Consider the following 20,893-nt stretch of genomic DNA (forward strand, 5'->3'; position numbering starts at 1 on the left):
TGGGGAGTTAATGTCTAAGCTAATATTAAAAAATCTTTTCATGTATGTAATTTGCAATTGTTATCATTACTTACAAACCAAAAATAACCACATTCTTAGAGGGGGTGGAGGTAAGAGGTGGGGGAATGTTAATTAAAAAACCCATAAAATTGAGATCGGAGTTTAAACTTGTTCAAACTTAATTTTTTTCATTATAGATCTTTGGTAAAATTTTTCCCTGAACAATAATATTATGTGCTTTTGAATTATCTGATTGTTTAGATTTACAATAAAAAAATTAGATGAAAATAACAAAAATGATTAAATAAATTTTGCCTTAGATGGAATCGATGGAACTAAGCATGATTCTATGGTACTTTTGTAGGTATATTAATTGACTCAGCCATTATACTAAACAAATATTTAATATAAGTTTTTAGGAAAATATTCCCTGGCGGGAATATTTTCCTAAAAACTTATACCACCTTGCAATCTTGAAAATGGCGTTTTTAATACTTCTTAGTTGTAAAAATTTTAATGTTGGTTCTTTATTTGCAATTTACAATCTGAAAATTTGACAAATTATTTCAACTTTTACTTTCAAATTTTGATTGCTTCTCAGACCAAAAAATGTTTTACAGAATGTTCTCAATTTTTTTTTTAAACCACTTTAGACCTTTTTTTTTAAGAAAAATTTAAAAAAACGTAAAGCTTGAGATCAAAATTTTTAGATTTCCATGAAGTTGAGGGTGGGTCAATTATAAACTTATTAAATTTGAAAAAACGATATACTTAACTAAATATCCTTTGAATTTGTACTTTTGTTTGGACCTACGAGCAAGCAACCACTAAGTAATTTTTACTCTAAATTTAAATAAGTTCACAAAATTGTTGCATTTTGTTGTTATATTGAAAACTCTTTTGGAGTATAAATTAATTTGGAGTATAGTTTTTCTTGTTCAACAATTTCATAAACTTACTATTGTTGACATATCAAACCTAAGTAATTTTTTAGGATTGTAACAAAACTATAGATCTTTTAATTAAAAAAAAAGAATTTTTGAAAGCACAAGTTAAATTGTTGAGTTAATTGTTTTTAAGCACCATGGTTGCAAATTAACAATCATTAAAGAACCTTGATATTAGATATCTTCAAATACATCTTCAAAAAGATGCAAAAGAAAATGTAGAAGCTATTTGAACATGTAGTACATTTGTAGAGTACATACACCAAATGATTTTTGTATGGGTAAACACAGTGAGTCTACTTCAAATGTTTATACATTTGAAGTAGACTCACTGTGTTTACCCATTATGCTTTAATTTGGGCAGTCTTAAAATAAAAATCTATTGTAAAATTTTTTAATCAACTTGTGTTGGTTTTTACTATTTACTAATTGAATCAAGTAAAAAATATCCTGACATTTACAACTGCGCCATAAAACTTTTAAACAATTGTACCTTCATTAAACTGTATTAATAAATTTGGTTCTGGAATTTTAGCTTCCACTTGAAGAAATGTTTCATCTGTAGCTAGAAATGACTAAATATAAAAACAGTAAAAAAAAAGTAGATTTAATTGTATATTTATATATATTTAAAACAAAATTTATCTAAATTTAAGTAATGTTTAAAACACTTACTTGGGACAATTGTGATACTTGATTATTGTATAAAGTATCTACTAATGTCTTTTGACCCTAATTTAAGAATGTTTAAAAAAATAAAATATCAACTAATTTTAGATTATATTTATTCTCTATAGAAATTTATTCATAAATAATATACATAAAAATAATTAATCAATTTCCTTCCTTCCCATAAATTTTTTATTTTACTAGATTTTTTTAAGAACATTAAACAAAGATTTTTTTAACTCAAATCAATTTACCTCCCTGATACTTAATGACTTTTTTTTTTAATTAAAATTTTTAGAATATTAATTAACATTCTAAAAAAAAAATCTTTTCCACTGTATTGATTTTAGATTTTTATTAAATAATAATAAAAAAAAAACTTTAAACTTCTTTAACAAAATAACTACACAAATATCTAGTGAACTAATAATCTACCAGCATGTTACAATTAATACCATCATTTACATGTATGTAACTACCTGCATATCACAATTAACACAAACATCTACCTGCATGTTGCAATAGTCATTAATACAATTTTTTAACCATTCTTCACCAAATTGAGATTCAAATGATAAGATGAGATGCCCTGTAAAAAAAAACACAACATAAAATTATCATTTTTTTTATTGAAAAATTAATATTTAAATGAAAATCAAAAAACAACTTAAATCAAACAAATTTGAAAAAAAAAGAGTGTAAAACCAAAATACAATAAAGTTGTCAACCAATCAAAGTGTAAAACCAAATTATAATAAAGTTGTCAATCTATAAAAGTGTAAAACCAAAAAATAATACAGTGGTCAATCAGTTAAAGTGGATTATCAACGATATAAAATTTATTAACTACACTTTAAAATGTGTATAAATGAAATGATTTGGTCAATTAATGCTACTTTAAATATCATAATGTAACAAACATTTCTAATATATATAAGTGATATACCTGCTTGGGAAAGTCTATAGCAAGCCATTACTGACCAATGATATGGCACACTGGATTTTTTTAGTGGAGAATGACGAGAAAATAATTTTGAAGTAATTAAAGGAGCTTTAACTTGCCAACTTGCCATAAGATAGGATACTGCCATACGAGCAGCTTGCATCCATGGAAGTATGTCCTGAGTTTTAAAATAATTGTTTTTCAAATTTTTAGATTTAGTGAAATATAATGCAAATAAATTCGTTTCGCTGATTGTCAATGAAAAAAATAAAAAAATACTGTTAATGTATTTTTTCTATTCAAGTAGTTTTTTGAGAAAATCTTAACAAAAGTTTAATCAAATTTTACATATTGTCAATAATACATACATACATACACCATTAAACCATTAAAAACAATACAAGAACAAATCATTAAAATAGATTCTTTTGATGCAAAAATCGAAACATTGGTTCCAAATAGGAATTCTTTCTGTAAACTCCACCATCTGGATTCAGAACATTGTCTGAAGGTGCACATTTATGACACTGTATTTCAAGTGCCTCTCTCACTTTTCTGTTAAAAATATTGACCTCTACTTTTATAGTATTATTATTATTGTTCTATGCAAAACTACCATGGCAATTTTTTGAATGTTTCGCTTCTGCTGAATTTTCCTAATTTTTTGTGTGTGTATTTTTCAATGTAAATATGAGATGAGATTTTAAACTTTGTTTCACCAGTATAAAATTTTTTGCCGAAGCATTGAAGTTTGTACTTGTAACCTCCACCATCCAGATTCAAACCATTGTCTGAAGGTATACACTTATGACATAGTATTTCAAATGTCTCACACTTTTCTGGTAATAATATTGACCACTACTTTTATGATATTATTATTGTTCCATGCAAAATTACCATGGCAATTTTTTAAATGTTATGCTATTGCTAAATTTTCCCAATTTCTTTCATGTTTTTTATTTTAATGTTAATAAATACGAGATGAGATTTTTAAATTTGTTTCACCATATAACATTTCATTTTACATCATTATTATTCTATTATTATATTTATACATTAGCCAGATATAATATAAGAAACATATAAAAACTAATACTAAACATAAGGAATGTCATGATATAAAAATATGGAAACATGAAAATGTCCAATTTAATATGAATAAAAACTCCACACCACTAAAAATCTCAATGAGAAATAATTTTTGAATCTTTTAAAAATAGAGAAGCCCTTCTTTATATAACAAAACCATCACATTATTTTCTTTTTCCATTGCTTGCAACTTTCAAATTTTTTTCTAGGTTGTTTTAAACTTCAACCATGCACTAAAATGGTCTTTATTATTTTGTTATTTATTTCTACTTGGTGAAACTTCAATTTGTTATATACCATGAATTCCTTGATAGTGCAACAAGAGAATTTTAACTAAGCTGTTGATGCATAAATTCCTCTCAATTTTTAAATGCTGGAAGAAGAGTAGATGAGATTTCCTTTAATAACTTAGAAAATATTTCGAATATTTTCCCAAGGATTCTAATGATAATATGACAATCTTTCATAAATCTATTAATCACTTCCTAAGATAACACATCCTTTCTTCTCTATTCTGTTGCACTCTGCAGCAAATTCAATTGTCATCAATTTTAACAGTAGAAATTTAACTTTTTATTGAAATCAAACTGTTGAAGTTGCCTCCCATTGATAATGATGGAGCTTAAGATATCTTGTTTGATTATTAAACCCTTTTAGCAGTTAAAAACAAATCAAAAAAGAAATATGGAATCAATGGGGCATCTATTTGATATGTCACTAAGATTTTATGCAATAAACAAGCAATGTAACTAAAAAACTTATTAATTAATAATATATATATATATATATATATATATATATATATATATATATATATATATATATATATATATATATATATATATATATATATATATATATATAGTGAAAACTAAATAATTATTAATAGATATTTCAATTACATTACTTAAAGTTTCACGCAATAGCAATCATCAGATGTAACAACAACAAAAAATAACGACAAAAATTATATACAAAAAATGCTATGGAGTGTCCGCTTTGATGACATTAAAGTTTTTAATTAGAAATTTATTTTCATGGCGGCATTTTGACGCAAGGTTCGTTTGTTAAGCAAATCTAATGGTGATGTGATAATGTGGTATTTTTCTGTCAAGCATAAATTGCAAAATTTACCACCAGGTTTGAATGGCTCCGCTTGATCGAGAATATTCCATTTTAATATAGGTTCGAAAGTATTATTTTTGCATTCCCACACAAATTTTGAAAGTTCAGTGGAGTTGGCCTTACTTTCATAAACAAAGGAGTTTTTATGTTTATACCATCTGTCTTTGAAGGTTTTCTCAGTAAGCCCAATGTAATAATATCCTTCTTCTTCTTGGTGAGTTTTTACGTTACAAATATAAATAAGATTTTTTGTAAGGCATTTTCCGTTGAGTGGGCATAAGGTGGTTTGTCGACAATTGCATAATTGATTGGTATTTTCATGAGATTTAAATAATATCTTTTTATTATGAGAAGTAATAATACTCTTGATGTTTGGAAGGTAGCTATAACTAACCTTTAAGTTGTTTCGATTAAAAAGTTTGTGAAATTTGTGGCCTTTAGGGAAACATTTATCAATTGTACTCAAAAAGGCTTTGGCTACGTTTGTTCTGACGTTGAGCGAATAAGGTGGGTTAAACCAGATAACGTTTCTTTTTCGAGATTTTGTATTATATTTCTGGATATTTGGAATGAAATTGATCTTATCTTTGAATCCACAAGAATTCAGAGCGTTATTATAAAATGGTGCGGCTCTATCAAAAGCTTCTTTGCTTGAAGATATATTACTGATGCGATTAGAGATCATTTTTGGTATCGATTTAATAATGCTTGGTGGATGATTGGAATTAATGTTTATGTACAAAGGATCATCTCCTGGTTTTCTATAAGGTTTAAAAGAGTTCTCAGAAAGATTAAATGTGATATCTAGAAAGTTTATGGTTTTTAAGTTTGGTCTGATTCTTGATTTGTCATTGCTGATAAATCAAGAAACCTGTATGAGCTAGATAAACCTTCGTATCATAAACTTTACACTGAAAATATTACTAAAACCTATAAAAAGTCTGATATCACACAATATAACATCATTAATGCAGACGCTAAAATCATAGCAAAAGACTTGGGCATAGATGATAGGCTAGAGCGTCTAGCCATGAAAACAGCATTCATTACCTTAAAAGATCACAAGGATAATTTCCCCAACAATACACAGTGCCGATTAATAAATCCAGCTAAACCTGAACTCGGAAAAGTAAGTAAAATTTTATTAGATGATATCAATAGTAAAGTTAGGAATGCTACCCACGTACACCAATGGCACAGCACAAATGACGTTATAAAATGGTTCAAATCCATACCCGAAAAAAATAAATGTACCTTCATTCAATACGATATTGACGAGTTTTACCCTTCCATTTCAAAACAACTTCTTCAAGATTCTGTAAACCATGCAAAACAGTTCACCAAAATTCCTGATAAATCACTCGAAATTATTAATCACATCAGGAAATCTTTACTTTTTTCAGAAAATAATATGTGGATTAAAAAGTCGGTGGACCCTAATTTTGATGTCACCATGGGTAGTTTTGACGGAGCCGAATTATGCGAACTAGTTGGCCTCTATATCTTATACACTATTGCCAAAGAATATGGACTTAATACTACCGGTCTATATAGAGATGATGGTCTTTGCTGCTTCTATAATATCAGTGGTCCTCAATCGGAAAAAATAAAGAAAAATCTAATAAAAATTTTTAAAGACAATTTTAATCTAAACATCACTATCAGACCAAACTTAAAAACTGTAAACTTTCTAGATATCACATTTAATCTTTCTGAGAACTCTTTTAAACCTTATAGAAAACCAGGAGATGATCCTTTGTACATAAACATTAATTCTAATCATCCGCCAAGCATTATTAAATCGATACCAAAAATGATCTCTAATCGCATCAGTAATATATCTTCAAGCAAAGAAGCTTTTGATAGAGCCGCACCATTTTATAATAACGCTCTGAATTCTTGTGGATTCAAAGATAAGATCAATTTCATTCCAAATATCCAGAAATATAATACAAAATCTCAAAAAAGAAACGTTATCTGGTTTAACCCACCTTATTCGCTCAACGTCAGAACAAACGTAGCCAAAACCTTTTTGAGTACAATTGATAAATGTTTCCCTAAAGGCCACAAATTTCACAAACTTTTTAATCGAAACAACTTAAAGGTTAGTTATAGCTGCCTTCCAAACATCAAGAGTATTATTACTTCTCATAATAAAAAGATATTATTTAAATCTCATGAAAATACCAATCAATTATGCAATTGTCGACAAACCACCTTATGCCCACTCAACGGAAAATGCCTTACAAAAAATCTTATTTATATTTGTAACGTAAAAACTCACCAAGAAGAAGAAGGATATTATTACATTGGGCTTAGAATAAATTTTGCAATACTTGGTGATTCTAAATCACCAAGTATTGCAAAACTCTTTCTAATTTCATTTCTAAATTATTTCTAAAGAAGTAGTCGTACTTTCAAGGAAATTCTTTTATAAGGATGGCCCAAAATTTAAATACTAAAGTATCTGGATTCAATATGACTTAGGTTGCTATTTCAAAACTAAATATTTAGATCAAATTGAAATAATCATTAAGACTTTCATCAAGCAAAACCATTTAAGGAGATTTCTAAACTTTTTCTGTTAAAAGTCTGTGTAAATAAGAACCTAGACCAAAGCTAATAACTTAGCCAAGTTTTGTTTTTCCCATTTAGTTGAATTCAGCATAACAGAAAATATTTATATTTATAATTATTTATGTAAGTATAATTATTTCCAAGTCACACAACATACAATCAACAAACAACTTAAATTTGCAGTAGTAGATATATAATCATGGGTACTAAGACAAAACATACAATCAACATATCTAAAACATGCAACTGCGACAATTATGTCAAATGTCCATGTTTTTGAATTAATGTGTTTCATAACTTTATAATCTTTATTTTAACAATACACCTACAAGCTTTTTCTATGTTGATTTTTAATGTGAAATTAACAACTTGAACATAAACAAACAAAATTAAAAAAAAAATGTTAAAAAACATAACCAAGTAAGAAAAAATCAAACCTCTTTAGCAAGTTTCATAAAATATACAGCACCAAATAAATAAAGTTGACCTCTGACTTCATTTAAGCAGTCTTTCAATTCAACAGCATGTTCAGTTATGTCAATTGGTGTATTTCGCAGATCACTATAAAAGCTGTCAAGTCTACAAAAAAAATATGTATTGTTAAACTTTAATAATCTAATAAATAAGCATAATATTTCAAATGTCCAAAAGAATGAAAGTCTATTTATAAAAGTATAATTTAAAACAAACACCTTCTTAATGCTTTTTCACATGATGGTATATCAGACTGTTTTAGATGCAAAGGTAATAGTTTAACCAAAGACCGAGCATAATGCAGTAAAGATACTATCTTCTGATCATCTAAAATACAAACTACTTGCTACTTTGCTACATTGCTACTTGCAGAAGCTAAGGAAATTCATCAAGTATATAATATACACAAAAGTGTGTTTTGCTTTCAATTAAATTGATTGTTTGACAGGTTGAACCATCAAAATCATTTGAAACCAATATTACCAAATGAAAGTTAATCAGTAGAAATTTCGAAAAGTTTATTTTGCTTGCCAATTTTAGATTTATTACAGCATTTATTGACAAAAAATTAAAATTTAAGGTTTTTATTATAACTTTTTCAAAATATTTTCAATTCAAATTCAATTGAACTTAATTTTTTTTAATAAAATTTCTTCTTGAAATAAATATATTTTAAGATAACCTAGTTGAACTTAAAATATTTATACAACATATATAATATATCTTTTTAACTTATTGAAGGTATTAATTTAGTCGCAGTTAGACTTTTTCTAGAACATCAGTATCTAATTAATCATGAGTCTCAAGACAGAGGGTATTTAAACTCAGAGTTGATTTTTCCAAGCAGGTTTTACTGGACTACATGTTACCAAGGTGATCATGATAATACTTAAATTATGGTAAAAGTTTCAAAGATCAATCACCCTAATACATACATACATACATACATACACACATACATACATACATACATACATACATACATAGATACATACATACATACATACATACATACATACATACATACATACTTCATATATGAAAGAATAAACTTACCATTAATATTTTTATATACTTCAAATGTCTCACAAATGCATTCTAACCAATCAATTTCATGATCAAAAACACTAGTTTTTTGAACTGATATGCAATGTTGAAATGCTTGTTCATATGATTCTAAAAGATTGTGAATTTGTAAACTTTATTTATAAGAAAAATTATAAAAGCTAAATAATTACTAAAATATTTTTGTATAAATATCATGATTTGTACCTGCATCCAGATACATTTTGACAAGTTTGATATGTAAAGATGATTCACGAGCCCTCCGAGTCTAAAAGAGAACATAATAAAATGCAAAAAAAAAAACTTTAAATTATGCATACACATAATTTTATTATAATACAAATAATTTTATTATAAAAAAAGTAATTTAATAATAAAATATCCTAATAATCGAAACAAACACAAAATCTAAAACAATCAATCAACTTCTAACCTAATAATCAAACTACTTTTTTAAGGTATTTCATTTAATTATTATAAATAATCATTTATGAGCAGTCCAGTCTTTCGAAGAAATATAGCTATTAACTAAATTTTAAAATAACCTCATTTCCATAACAAGAATATTCTGTTCAAATTTATTTTTGTAAATTAATAGCATAAAATTGAGTCATATTGCTTTGTTGGATTTTCAAGCTACTGTCAAACTTTTTTTAGGAAATTTTTCACGCGGTGAACTTATAATAGTGTTTTAATGGAGAATTTTGTATTTTAAAATTTTTTAAAATAAAGACTTTTTTTTAGAGTGTTAAAATGAACAGTATTTGATCTCTTTCCTATTCTCTCAAGTTTCCTGATTCTTGAAATCAGGTATCCCACTTATATTAGTTTATATGGAGCAACCTTAAGCCAAGAAGTGGTTAGCTACAAACAATATATACGGTTGTTGATATTCTTGCCATAAAATTTGTACAAACAAGATTTTACTTTTTTTTTGTTAATATTAATAAGATTAATTACGCAAGCGTGTATTGTTTGGAAAAATCTTATTAAAATTATTTTATCGGCTTTTCTTATCAAAGTGCTATAATTTTATTTTACAACAAATCAAGCTCATACTTAATGCTGAAACCTTCAAAATCTACATATAAAGTATTTAAAAAAAATTACAACTAAAAATAAGGAATAAAAATTATCTAAGCTCTTGAACATATATATATCTAAGCTCTTATCACAAATAAAATGTTCAATAACACTATGAGGCAAGTTTTCATGAAAATATATGAAACAGTTTTTCTATAGGATGAAATTACAGATGTAGATAAGTCTTTTTATGACATCTTCATTTGTCATTCTTAAATTTTACATTTTTTGACCCACCCTAACAAATAAATAAATGTATATATATTAGGGTCCCGTGAATTGACATCTTTAGTTACATATCGAATCTCGAATCGAACCAGGTCTTGATTTACGAATCGAATCACATATCAAATCAGCAATGTGAGGAAATCCAAATTAAAGCATCTTTTTTAATAAAAAAATCTGCCTAAAAAATTATTTTCTGCAAAGAATAATTTTTTAGCAGTTGTTTAGAAGCAGTATTACAATTGAAGAGCATTTTTCTAAAAGGTAAGTCACATTTTACATACTTTGAGTAAACAGAAAAAAACCAATTATCTGACGAAATATCAATTATTTTTGCATAATTTTTTTTTATTTCAGTAATTTAATGTGATTCAAATACAATAACGTTCTTTTAATTTTTAAACAACTTTTTAATTCTTTGAAATGTGAGAGGTTTTGCAGAAGGTACATAAGTCAACGTTTTTTTAGGGAAATATATTTTTGTAGCCATTTTCCTATTTGGAAAAAAAAAGATTTTTACAAATTGTTTATAAGATTTCATTAGTGTAACAAATAAAATCTTATAAACAATATTTGAATAAAATAACAAAATTTGAATAAAATAAACAGTAATTTTAAAAAATACAACAGTAATAAAAAAGGATATTTTTTTTTTTTAACTACTAGATAACTGTTAAAAAGTTTTTAAAAAATTTCAGTTTACATATGATTAGTTATTTGATCTTACAGGTAATAAAATAACAACAAACATTCTTATTGAAACATAAAATATTAGGATACCAACATAAAAATTAAACAAAACATTTCATTAAGTATAAACAATTTTTAGAAATCAAAGTAATATTAATAATGGTTCATTCTCATCAAATTCAACTACTTCATATGGCATCTTATTGTTGACACTTGCAAAAATGTTAGCATAGAAGTCTTTTGCACATTCGGGTATCTCAAAAAAAGCCATTAACTTTTTCACATCTACTTTTTTTTCCTTTTTTTTTTATTTTCAAATGGTTTTCTTTTTGCTTCATTCATGTTGTTAAAAAGTTTTTTTTTTTAATAATTGCAAACAAAATCAGGATCTGCAGAATATGTGTTATGCACACAAGTTATAATTCTCTGATCCCTCATTGGAAACAGTAGTTTACTTTTTAGAATCTACTCAGCCATTTTATGCTTTTTTTTTATCTTTTACAAACCAGTCTTCTCCTAGTTTTTGGACAGTTCCATGATCTGCAACAACTTTGTAAAATTCTGAAGGAGAAATAATAATTTCTTTTTTGCATAAAACTTTTTCGATATGACCAAAAACTTGATCAGGAGGTAAAAAACTATGACCTCTGATAGGAAAAAAAATGTTTTACAACTGCAAACATGATTTGTTTCTGAAAATTTTTTCATACAACAAAATAGAATTCTTGTTTTGTGATGAACAAACATCTGAAAATTAAAGTTTAATTTTTTGATCTTCCTTCATTAACTCTTTTTCTAAGCTAGACAAGTAGCATATCAGGACTGAAGACACTTCATTAGATCCTTTACCACTCTGAGTTTTCAAGTGTAAAGAAATATGGTTTCTTTATTTTTAGCTGTTTCATCATGTCGAACAAATGTTAAATTGTAAAGTCAAATTTTTCGAAATTAATGATTGCCCTTAATAAGTGAATAAATTCACTTATTAAGGGCAAACTTAACTTTTGCCCTTAATACAATATATAGCATATTTAGCCTTTATATAGCCTTTATTTAGCCATATTTAGCCTTTATATAGCCCGATATATAGCCTTTACTTTTATTTTAATTTTTTTTTAATCAAATCTTTTTGTGTTTTGCAAAAAGAACAGATATCTGTTCTTGGATTTCCAAATCCAATAGTAAATTGATATAAAAGTTTTCATACAAACTGGAACTGTTTTTAATGTGCAGTCAGCCATTTTATATCTAATTGAATGTTTTCTTAAAACTAACTCGTCCTTCCTGGATCTGCGCCTTTTTACTTGACTAAAATTTACTAAATTTTCTTTTAAAATCTTTAAAGTAAACTGTTTTCTTTCACTTTTGATTTTACTTTGAAGAGCAAATTAAAAATGTATAAACAAAATTTATTGAAATTAACAAAAAATATTGTATTCCTATTAAGTATTATATTAACCCTATTAATTACTAGTTATTAGAAATAAGATTACTATAACTCTAATAGGTTTGTTTGAAACTCATAATTTACTAGTATCAACAATCTTGAACTACAAAAAAAGTAAACATTGCCATAAAATGAACTTACTTAAAATAACCAGGTTGCATAAAAATAATGCTTTACATCTTTGTCATTGTGCCAGCAAGCTACAGTTGGTAATTTTCCAAATGATGAATATCTGTTGAGGTTTTACTGTTCTATTTACATTTTTTTTATTTTTTGCGAAATTGTCCAGGAGTTGAGCAGCAATAAAACAAGTCCAAATCAATATTCATCTTTTTCAAATATTTGTTTCCAAACAAACTTCCGCTTTAAAATTTTCCAAACAAACTTCCGCTTTGTTTTTACCACTTTTTTATAAGACTTATGACCAATTAAAAAATATCAACAACTTTCATTTGATAATTATCATGATGTTCAATTTTCTGCCCTTATTAAAATAGTCAGACTTATATTTAAAAATAATTTAATTTATAACTAAAAAATTAAAATTTTTTTTTTTAGTTTTCCAATAATAATTTTAAAATTTCAGAAAAGATGGACTTATAGAAAAATGCTCTTCAACTACTATTGATTACAATTACTTTACTCTAGCTAAGATAAATAAAAACATTTTAATAGCATCTTAGCGTTGGATATCTGAAAAAACAACAAAACATTTCACAACTCATTTTTTTCGAATCGAATCTCAAAACAAAGAGACATTTGATTCGCAAATATATATATATATATATATATATATATATATATATATATATATATATATATATATATATATATATATATATATATACATATATATATATATATATATATATATATATATATATATATATATATATATATATATATATATATATATATATATATATATATATATATATATACACACACTGCCGCTCACGGAAGTTAGGACAAAAAATATTTTTTCAAAAGAACAATATTAAAATGTAATTACGTTATAAAATTATTTACTTATGTTAGTAAAATTTATGTTTATATGAAAATAAATCAAGTTAAATAAAATTTGTATCAAAAAAATTCTAAATTAACTTATTTTAATGTAAATATATTAAAATAACTAACATTTAAAATAACATAAATTGTACTCACAAGTTAAAGTCTTTTCATTTTAAATAAATAAACAGAGAACGCAGAAACATTAAAGGTCACGTATGAACCTGTATTTTACATTATCAACTCAAATCTTTTAAGTTTGTCATTTAACAAGTATTTCTATTTTTTACTGTGTTTTTGCAGATATTTTGTGTATTTTGTGTTAGTGTTTTGAAAATTTCAAGTGCAGAAGTTCAAAGGTAAAATTAAAAATTATTTTTTTAGTGTAAATTCAAAATATTAAAAAAATATGCCTAAAGGTAAGCCAATAAGTGTTGAAAAAAGGACAGCAATACTCACTTTGCTTCAAGAAGGCTATACAGTTAGAAAAATAGCTGAAAAATTAAATCTGAGTAAATCAACAGTTAGCTATACGATTCGTCGATATTGAGAATCTGGAAGTTTGGAAGACAGAAATCATCCAGGTCCTTCTCGCATAACAACAAAAACTAATGACTGACGTATAAAAATCATCAGTAAGCATAATCGAATGTTAACTGCTCCACAAATAACAGCTATTTTCAATTGTGATCGAGAAAAAAAAGTTTCTGTCAGTACAATCAAACGAAGATTGCAAAAAGCAAATTTACATGGTCGTGTTGCTACCCAAAAACCATATCTACAAAAAGTTAATCGACAGAAGAGATTCCGTTGGGCACAGCTCCACAAAAATTGGACGATAGATGAACAAGTACTCTGGACCAATGAGTCAAAATTTGAAGTTTTCGGAAATAAGCGAAGAGTTTACGTTAGAAGATCTGCTGAAGAAAAAATGCTAACTCAATGTCTGGTTCCAACAGTAAAACATGGTGAAGGTTCTGTGATAGTTTGGGGTTGTTTCTCTCTGGATGGAATGGGATATTTGCATAAAATCAATGGTATAATGAGAGCAGAACATTATAGAGATATCCTGGAAACAAGTGCAATACCTTCGGGACTTCGATTAATCCGAGATAATTTTATTCTGATGCATGATAATGACCCTAAACATACTGCATTATTATGCAGAAATTATTTCGAATCAAAAAAAGCTGAAAATGTATTACATGTAATGACCTGGCCTCCCCAAAGCCCAAACCTCAACCCCATTGAGTTACTATGGGATGAACTGGATAGAAAAGTTAAAACTGCATGTCCAATATCAAAATCTCATTTATGGAACATTTTAGAACAGAAATGGAATAATATTCAAAAAAAAACAATTAGAAAATTAATTGAAAGAATGCAGAGAATAGTTAAAGCAGTTATTAAATCAAAGGGTGGTTTTTTTGAAGAAAAAAAAATTTAATTATTATAATGGTTTTTGAACATTTTTATTACATAAAACTGACTAATAATATATTTTATATTGAAAGTGTATAAAAAATCTCCACTGTCCTAACTTCCGTGTGCGGCAGTGTATATATATATATATATATCATTGCTTGGTTGTCTTCAACTTTTTTCCCCACAAAATCTCAACATTTGGTTTTTAAAAAAAGGGTAATGTAGTAGAAAAATTTAAAACTTAGAAGATGTAGCAGCACTCAGGCAAATTATTTAACACTGCCTGCATGTAATACCTTTTTATGTCATTAGATATATGTATACCACGCATATTCTACCTATTTAAGTCAGTTGATGTATGTAAACTCTGCTGCGTTAATCCTTAAATAAACCTTTTATAAAATATTTTGATTTCATAAGCATTGAGCACTTTTGTTTTACAGCAAACACTATCTATCAAAAATGTTCCGAAAACAAACTTGAATAAGTGTAAAAAAAAATATATATATACATACACACACACACACACACACACACATATATATATATATATATATATATATATATATATATATATATATATATATATATATATATATATATTTAAACAACTTTAAAATGTATTCTACACAATAGAGTGCTCAATGTTCTTAAAAGAACAGAGCAATTATATATTAGTAGAAAATCACTTAACAAATTTTTTTTTTTTCATTTTACACTGTGTTTCATCAACAAAGATTTATCAGAAATGAATGATCAAATTAATAAAACTTCAATTTATACAAAAATTAAACTACAGGAAGTCACAAATGTCTCAACTACTGTAAATTTTCACACATTTGTGGAATTTGCTGACAATATTATAAAAAGAATTCTTTAGAAATGATTACTTAAGCTTTTTTTAAATTTTTTTTTTTAAATAAGGGTATTTAATGTAAATATTATTTGAACTCATTTATTTTTATAGTTTTTTAGGAGAAACTTATTTTCGTGCCTACGTTTAGAAATTAATTCCGATTTTTTGTTTAATAAGCATTCTTGATTGAATAAACATTCTTGATTTTACACATGCAAATCAAGAATGCTTATTAAACAAAAAATCGGAATTAATTTCTAAATGTAGGCACAAAAATAAGTTTCTCCTAAAAAACTATAAAAATAAATGAGTTCAAATAATATTTACATTAAATACCCTTTTTTAAAAACACATTTTAAAAAAAGCATAAGTAATCATTTCTAAAGAATTCTTTTTATAATAGTGTCAGCAAATTCCACAAATGTGTGAAAATTTACAGTAGTTAAGACATTTGCAACTTCCTGTAAATTTAACTTTTGTATAAATTGAAGTTTTATTAATTTGATCATTCATTTCTGATGAATCTTTGTTGATGAAGTGTAAAAATAAAAAAAGTGTAAAATAAAAAAAAATTTTGTTAAGTGATTTTCTACTATTATATATATGTATATATACATATATATATATATATATATATATATATATATATATATATATATATATATATATATATATATATATATATATAAAACAAATAAAATTAAATAATAAAAAAGGTAAAAAAAAAATATTCTGAATTAAAAAAACAAAAAACATTCTAGTTTATCAAGTTTCTTTTTGTGGTTTTTTAAAAAATGATAAAATTTAATTGGTTTCTTTAACTATTAAAATGGTTTTTAAATAAAGTTTTCATTTTGTCAACATAAAATAAAAAGAGCCAATAAGAGGATATATATATACACAGGCCTTGGCGGGAGTAAATGAGTACGAGAGTGGAGAAAAGCTCTCCTAAAACGAACATAGTAAGCCATGCGAGCTGCTCATCTAAACAGCTTCTTACGAGAGCTTTTGGGTTTTGTGCAAGCCATCTGTTTATTCATTAAAAAAATTACTTATTAAATACAAAATTTTGGTTTTACAACTGTTACAAGCAGGCAACAAATCATTTTTTTAATGAGCGTTTTTATCTTTATTAAATGATGAACATCTAATTTAAGAGATATACGTTATATAAGTTTTATTTTCAAATAATTCTTATTCTAATTAATAATTTATTAGATATATAAATGATTCCTATTGAATTTAATTAGAATTTGTTTCTTCAAAACAACTTTTTATGCATTTGCAAAGTGCACGCAAATGAATGATAATTAATATGCAATGACCTCACAATTGTAAATTGTTATCCATTGATACTAAATAATGAATTTTTTTCAATTTAGTTAATTTTATATTTAATAAAAAAACTGGAAGAAATTAAAACAAAAGGAGCTAAAATAAAATAAAAGTTGTTTTGACATTTCTTTATTTTTTATTTTTTTATTTTAAAAGTTCAAATTAAAAGTTGCTTTGACATTTCTTTATTTTTTATTTTTTTATTTTAAAGGTTCAAATTAAAAGTTGTTTTGACATTTCTTTATTTTTTATATTTTTATTTTAAAAGTTCAAATTAAAAGTTGTTTTGACATTTCTTTATTTTTTATATTTTTATTTTAAAAGTTCAAATTAAAAGTTGTTTTGACATTTCTTTATTTTTTATTTTTTTATTTTAAAAGTTCAAATTAAAAGTTGTTTTGACATTTCTTTATTTTTTATTTTTTTATTTTAAAAGTTCAAATTAAAAGTTGTTTTGACATTTCTTTATTTTTTATCTTTTTATTTTAAAAGTTCAAATTAAAAGTTGTTTTGACATTTCTTTATTTCTTATTTTTATATTTTGAAAGTTCAAATTAAAAGTTGTTTTGACATTTCTTTATTTTTTATTTTTTTATTTTAAAAGTTCAAATTAAAAGTTGTTTTGACATTTCTTTATTTTTTATTTTTTTATTTTAAAAGTTCAAATTAAAAGTTGTTTTGACATTTCTTTATTTTTTATTTTTTTATTTTAAAAGTTCAAATTAAAAGTTGTTTTGACATTTCTTTATTTTTTATTTTTTTATTTTAAAAGTTCAAATTAAAAGTTGTTTTGACATTTCTTTTTTAAAACTTTTAAAAATAATATCATATTAAGTATTTAATAATAAGTTAATTAAAAATATCACATTATTGGTGTTGTTAAACACACAATAAAAAATAAAAACTATAATAAACATATTAAAACATAAATATAATCTAATAGATTATAAATTTTATAAGATTTCAGCAAAACTTAAAAATTCATTTTAAACTTTTAAAAGTGTTTTTAATATGCAAAAAAACATTACTTCACTTTAAGAAAAAAAAGAAAATTAAAAAAAAAGCATGGTTTCTTTAAATGTAATTGCAAACCCATTCATTTTAAGTAAAATATTGTATGCTTTTGTTAACGCATGCAAAAACCATGCTAAAACATAATTAGTTACATTGGTAGCGTACTTAGTTATTATTTTTTTAATAGTAATGTTATTGATGAAGGAAGTAATCATGTTTTAGCGTGGTTTCTTTTAAAATCTTTAAAATGTGTTTTAAATTTGAGTAAGTAATTGTTTCTTATAATAAATAAAAAACTATCAATCGCATAATTATTTGGAAAAAAAAACTGCTGAAGTAATATGTTTTTAAAAATTTTAAGCAAACACCAACATTTGTATATGCAAAAATAAAGAAACATGACATACATTTTTCTGTCTTTTTTTTTAACAAACGACAAATCTACAAATGTGCAAACGTTTGTAGATTTGTTGTTACGTTAATATTACAAGATTAACAAGTGTCATTTATTGCAGCATGAAAAAATTCTTTACATGAGCAATATTTTAAAAAAAAGTTTTATATTTTCTTATTGTAATAGAATGCAGGGATTTTAGGAATTATTAAAAATAATTATTAAAATGAATGCACTTTTTATTTTAGTTACAATGATAATAATACTTTTGAGAGAAAAAATTACACTTTTCCAAGAGCAAATTGCTCCCGTTTTAGGAGAGTGTGGCAACTCACTGAGGCCTGTGTACATATACCTATAGTAAAGGTGTTTTATATACCATTATATACCATTTGTGGTAAAAAATATTATATGTATAATACGTCTATGGTATTTAAACTGACAAAATTAAAGTTAGATCATAACAAAACGCATTAACTTAGTTGAAGAAACTAATTAAACTTGATGTTTTTTCAAAAAACCATAAAAACGCAAATTAAAAGAATAGGATGTTTTTAAAAATATTTTGAATATTTTTAACATTATAGCCTGCTGCTATATTGACTATCTTATAGCCTGCTGCTACAAAGGAGTGCTGCTACATCAGCTATCTTACAACCTGCTGAGGGTTTGGTCGGGGCAGGCAGTCTATCAAATAATAATTTAAAAAAAAAAAGTTTTTCTGGTCTTTAAAACAATTTAAAAAAAAAAAAAAAACAACCCAAAACTGACCTGACAATGGTAAAATTAAAAACAACCAGGTAAGAGTATATATCAAGCCTTCCCGGAAAGCGCGTGCGGTCGCATGCCTTGTTTGTCCACGTTGGCAGCTCACATCTTTTTTTTTTTTTTTGTTAATTCATCTTCCCAAGGCCCAGAAGGCCACTACAGACAAGGAGGCTACTAAATTGTGGTTATAACCCTCTCTCAACTCTATAACTCTGAAACATGAACCTTGACGAACAAGGCCACTGCGCGGAGAAACAAGTTGAGTGCAGTACTACCAGGGACGTGGTGGGGATCAAACTTGGAACCTCTCGCTAATGAAGCGAGCGCTCTACCACTACACCATTACCGCATCTTTTAACTTATTAGGCATTTCAATAATTTGCAGCAAAAAGCAAAAGTTATTTACTGAGAAAAAAACAACAAAATTGTAACAAAATATCAAGTTTAATTAAATAAACTTGAAAGTTTGTTAATTAAAAAAAGTAAATTAAAAAAAAGAATTTTTTTATAAAATTTTTTAAATAACTTTTGTATTCTTTTTTTCAGAGTCGTTGTTGAAAAAAACATTATCTTTTATAACGATTTAACAACAATTGAAAGTTTTGATATGCAATTTATTCACGATTTTTATCACTCCATATAATTAAGAAACTAATTTGCTATGTACGCTAGAACTATAAGAAATTTTGTAAATCTTTTTTCTTATGTTTATTTGTTTATTACGTTTATTTGTTTTACATCTTTTTGCTTTTAAAAAAGTTTTTGCTATATTTGATGTTTTTTCTCAATACTTATATAATAGGAAAATAAGAAAATAAATTGGTATTTATTGTAAAAAATATTATTTGATTAATAAATTTTGATGAATGTATGAAACTGTTTCTTTTATATTGCCCAATTTCCAATGTTAATACGATTTACTAGAGATAATGTACATTACGATTGCTCAGTTTAAAAAATGTATTTAAAAACTTAAACAAAAGTTTTAAATAGGCTCTTAAAAAATTCTTTAAGAAAGTTCAGTAAATTAACAATGCACTAGCCTATTGTGTTAAGAAAGTTCAGTAAATTAACAATGCACTAGTGCATTATTAATTTACTGAACTTTCTTAAAAGAATCGTTTCATTTTTTTCATGAAAAACTTGTTAAAAAAAATAAACTTCACAGAATCGTTTCATTTTTTTACATGAAAAACTTGTTAAAAAGTTTTCACAAATAAATAGCAATTAGTTTTCTTGTTTTCCTGTGCATTGGTAAAAATAGTAAAGTTTAGCAAATCATTTGAAAAACAATTTTAAAAATTGTCCGTGTTTCTAGCGCAATTTATAAAGTATTTCCTTTATACACTTACTGAAAAAAGTAGCAAAAAAATTGTTAATCAAAAAATATTTTTATTTTCCTTATATTCTTATCTACTTTTTTCTTCGACTATCAATTTTGGTAGTGGAAAATAACAAACGCTCTAAAAATAAGAAAACAAAAACAGTAAATATTTAGGTATATTATTTTTTTGACAACAATTTTTTTTTTTATTAATAAACTTTTAGCTTATTTTATTTAGATTTTCAATTTTGTATAGTCTTTGGTTCTTTTCTTCGAGTATTGCTGATATATTCTCTAGTTTCTTATAGCTTTATTTTGCCGCGAATTCTTAAAATGCTTACTAAATAAAAACATGCTCAAGTTGTTTAAAAAAATTACTTTAAGCAAGATGTGCGACCGCACACACTTCCCGGAAGGCTTGATATATATAAA

The 20,893-nt window shown here is 25.3% G+C and overlaps 1 protein-coding gene across 1 annotated transcript in view; it reads right to left on the reverse strand.

The window, feature by feature from the left end:
- The window catches only part of LOC100211630 (E3 SUMO-protein ligase RanBP2), a 113,520-nt gene that overhangs the window by 62,331 nt on the left and 30,296 nt on the right, over positions 1–20,893 (reverse strand). Inside the window, exons 9-16 of the mRNA XM_065788951.1 lie at positions 9,097–9,157; positions 8,881–9,000; positions 8,043–8,151; positions 7,788–7,929; positions 2,563–2,737; positions 2,126–2,205; positions 1,623–1,679; positions 1,441–1,522 (exon numbers count right to left, since the gene is read on the reverse strand). Of these exons, the coding sequence (XP_065645023.1) occupies positions 1,441–1,522; positions 1,623–1,679; positions 2,126–2,205; positions 2,563–2,737; positions 7,788–7,929; positions 8,043–8,151; positions 8,881–9,000; positions 9,097–9,157 (826 nt within the window). The remainder of the gene's footprint in view (positions 1–1,440; positions 1,523–1,622; positions 1,680–2,125; positions 2,206–2,562; positions 2,738–7,787; positions 7,930–8,042; positions 8,152–8,880; positions 9,001–9,096; positions 9,158–20,893) is intronic.

The sequence above is a fragment of the Hydra vulgaris genome, chromosome 01 (assembly GCF_038396675.1).
Source record: "Hydra vulgaris chromosome 01, alternate assembly HydraT2T_AEP".
NCBI lineage: Eukaryota > Metazoa > Cnidaria > Hydrozoa > Anthoathecata > Hydridae > Hydra > Hydra vulgaris.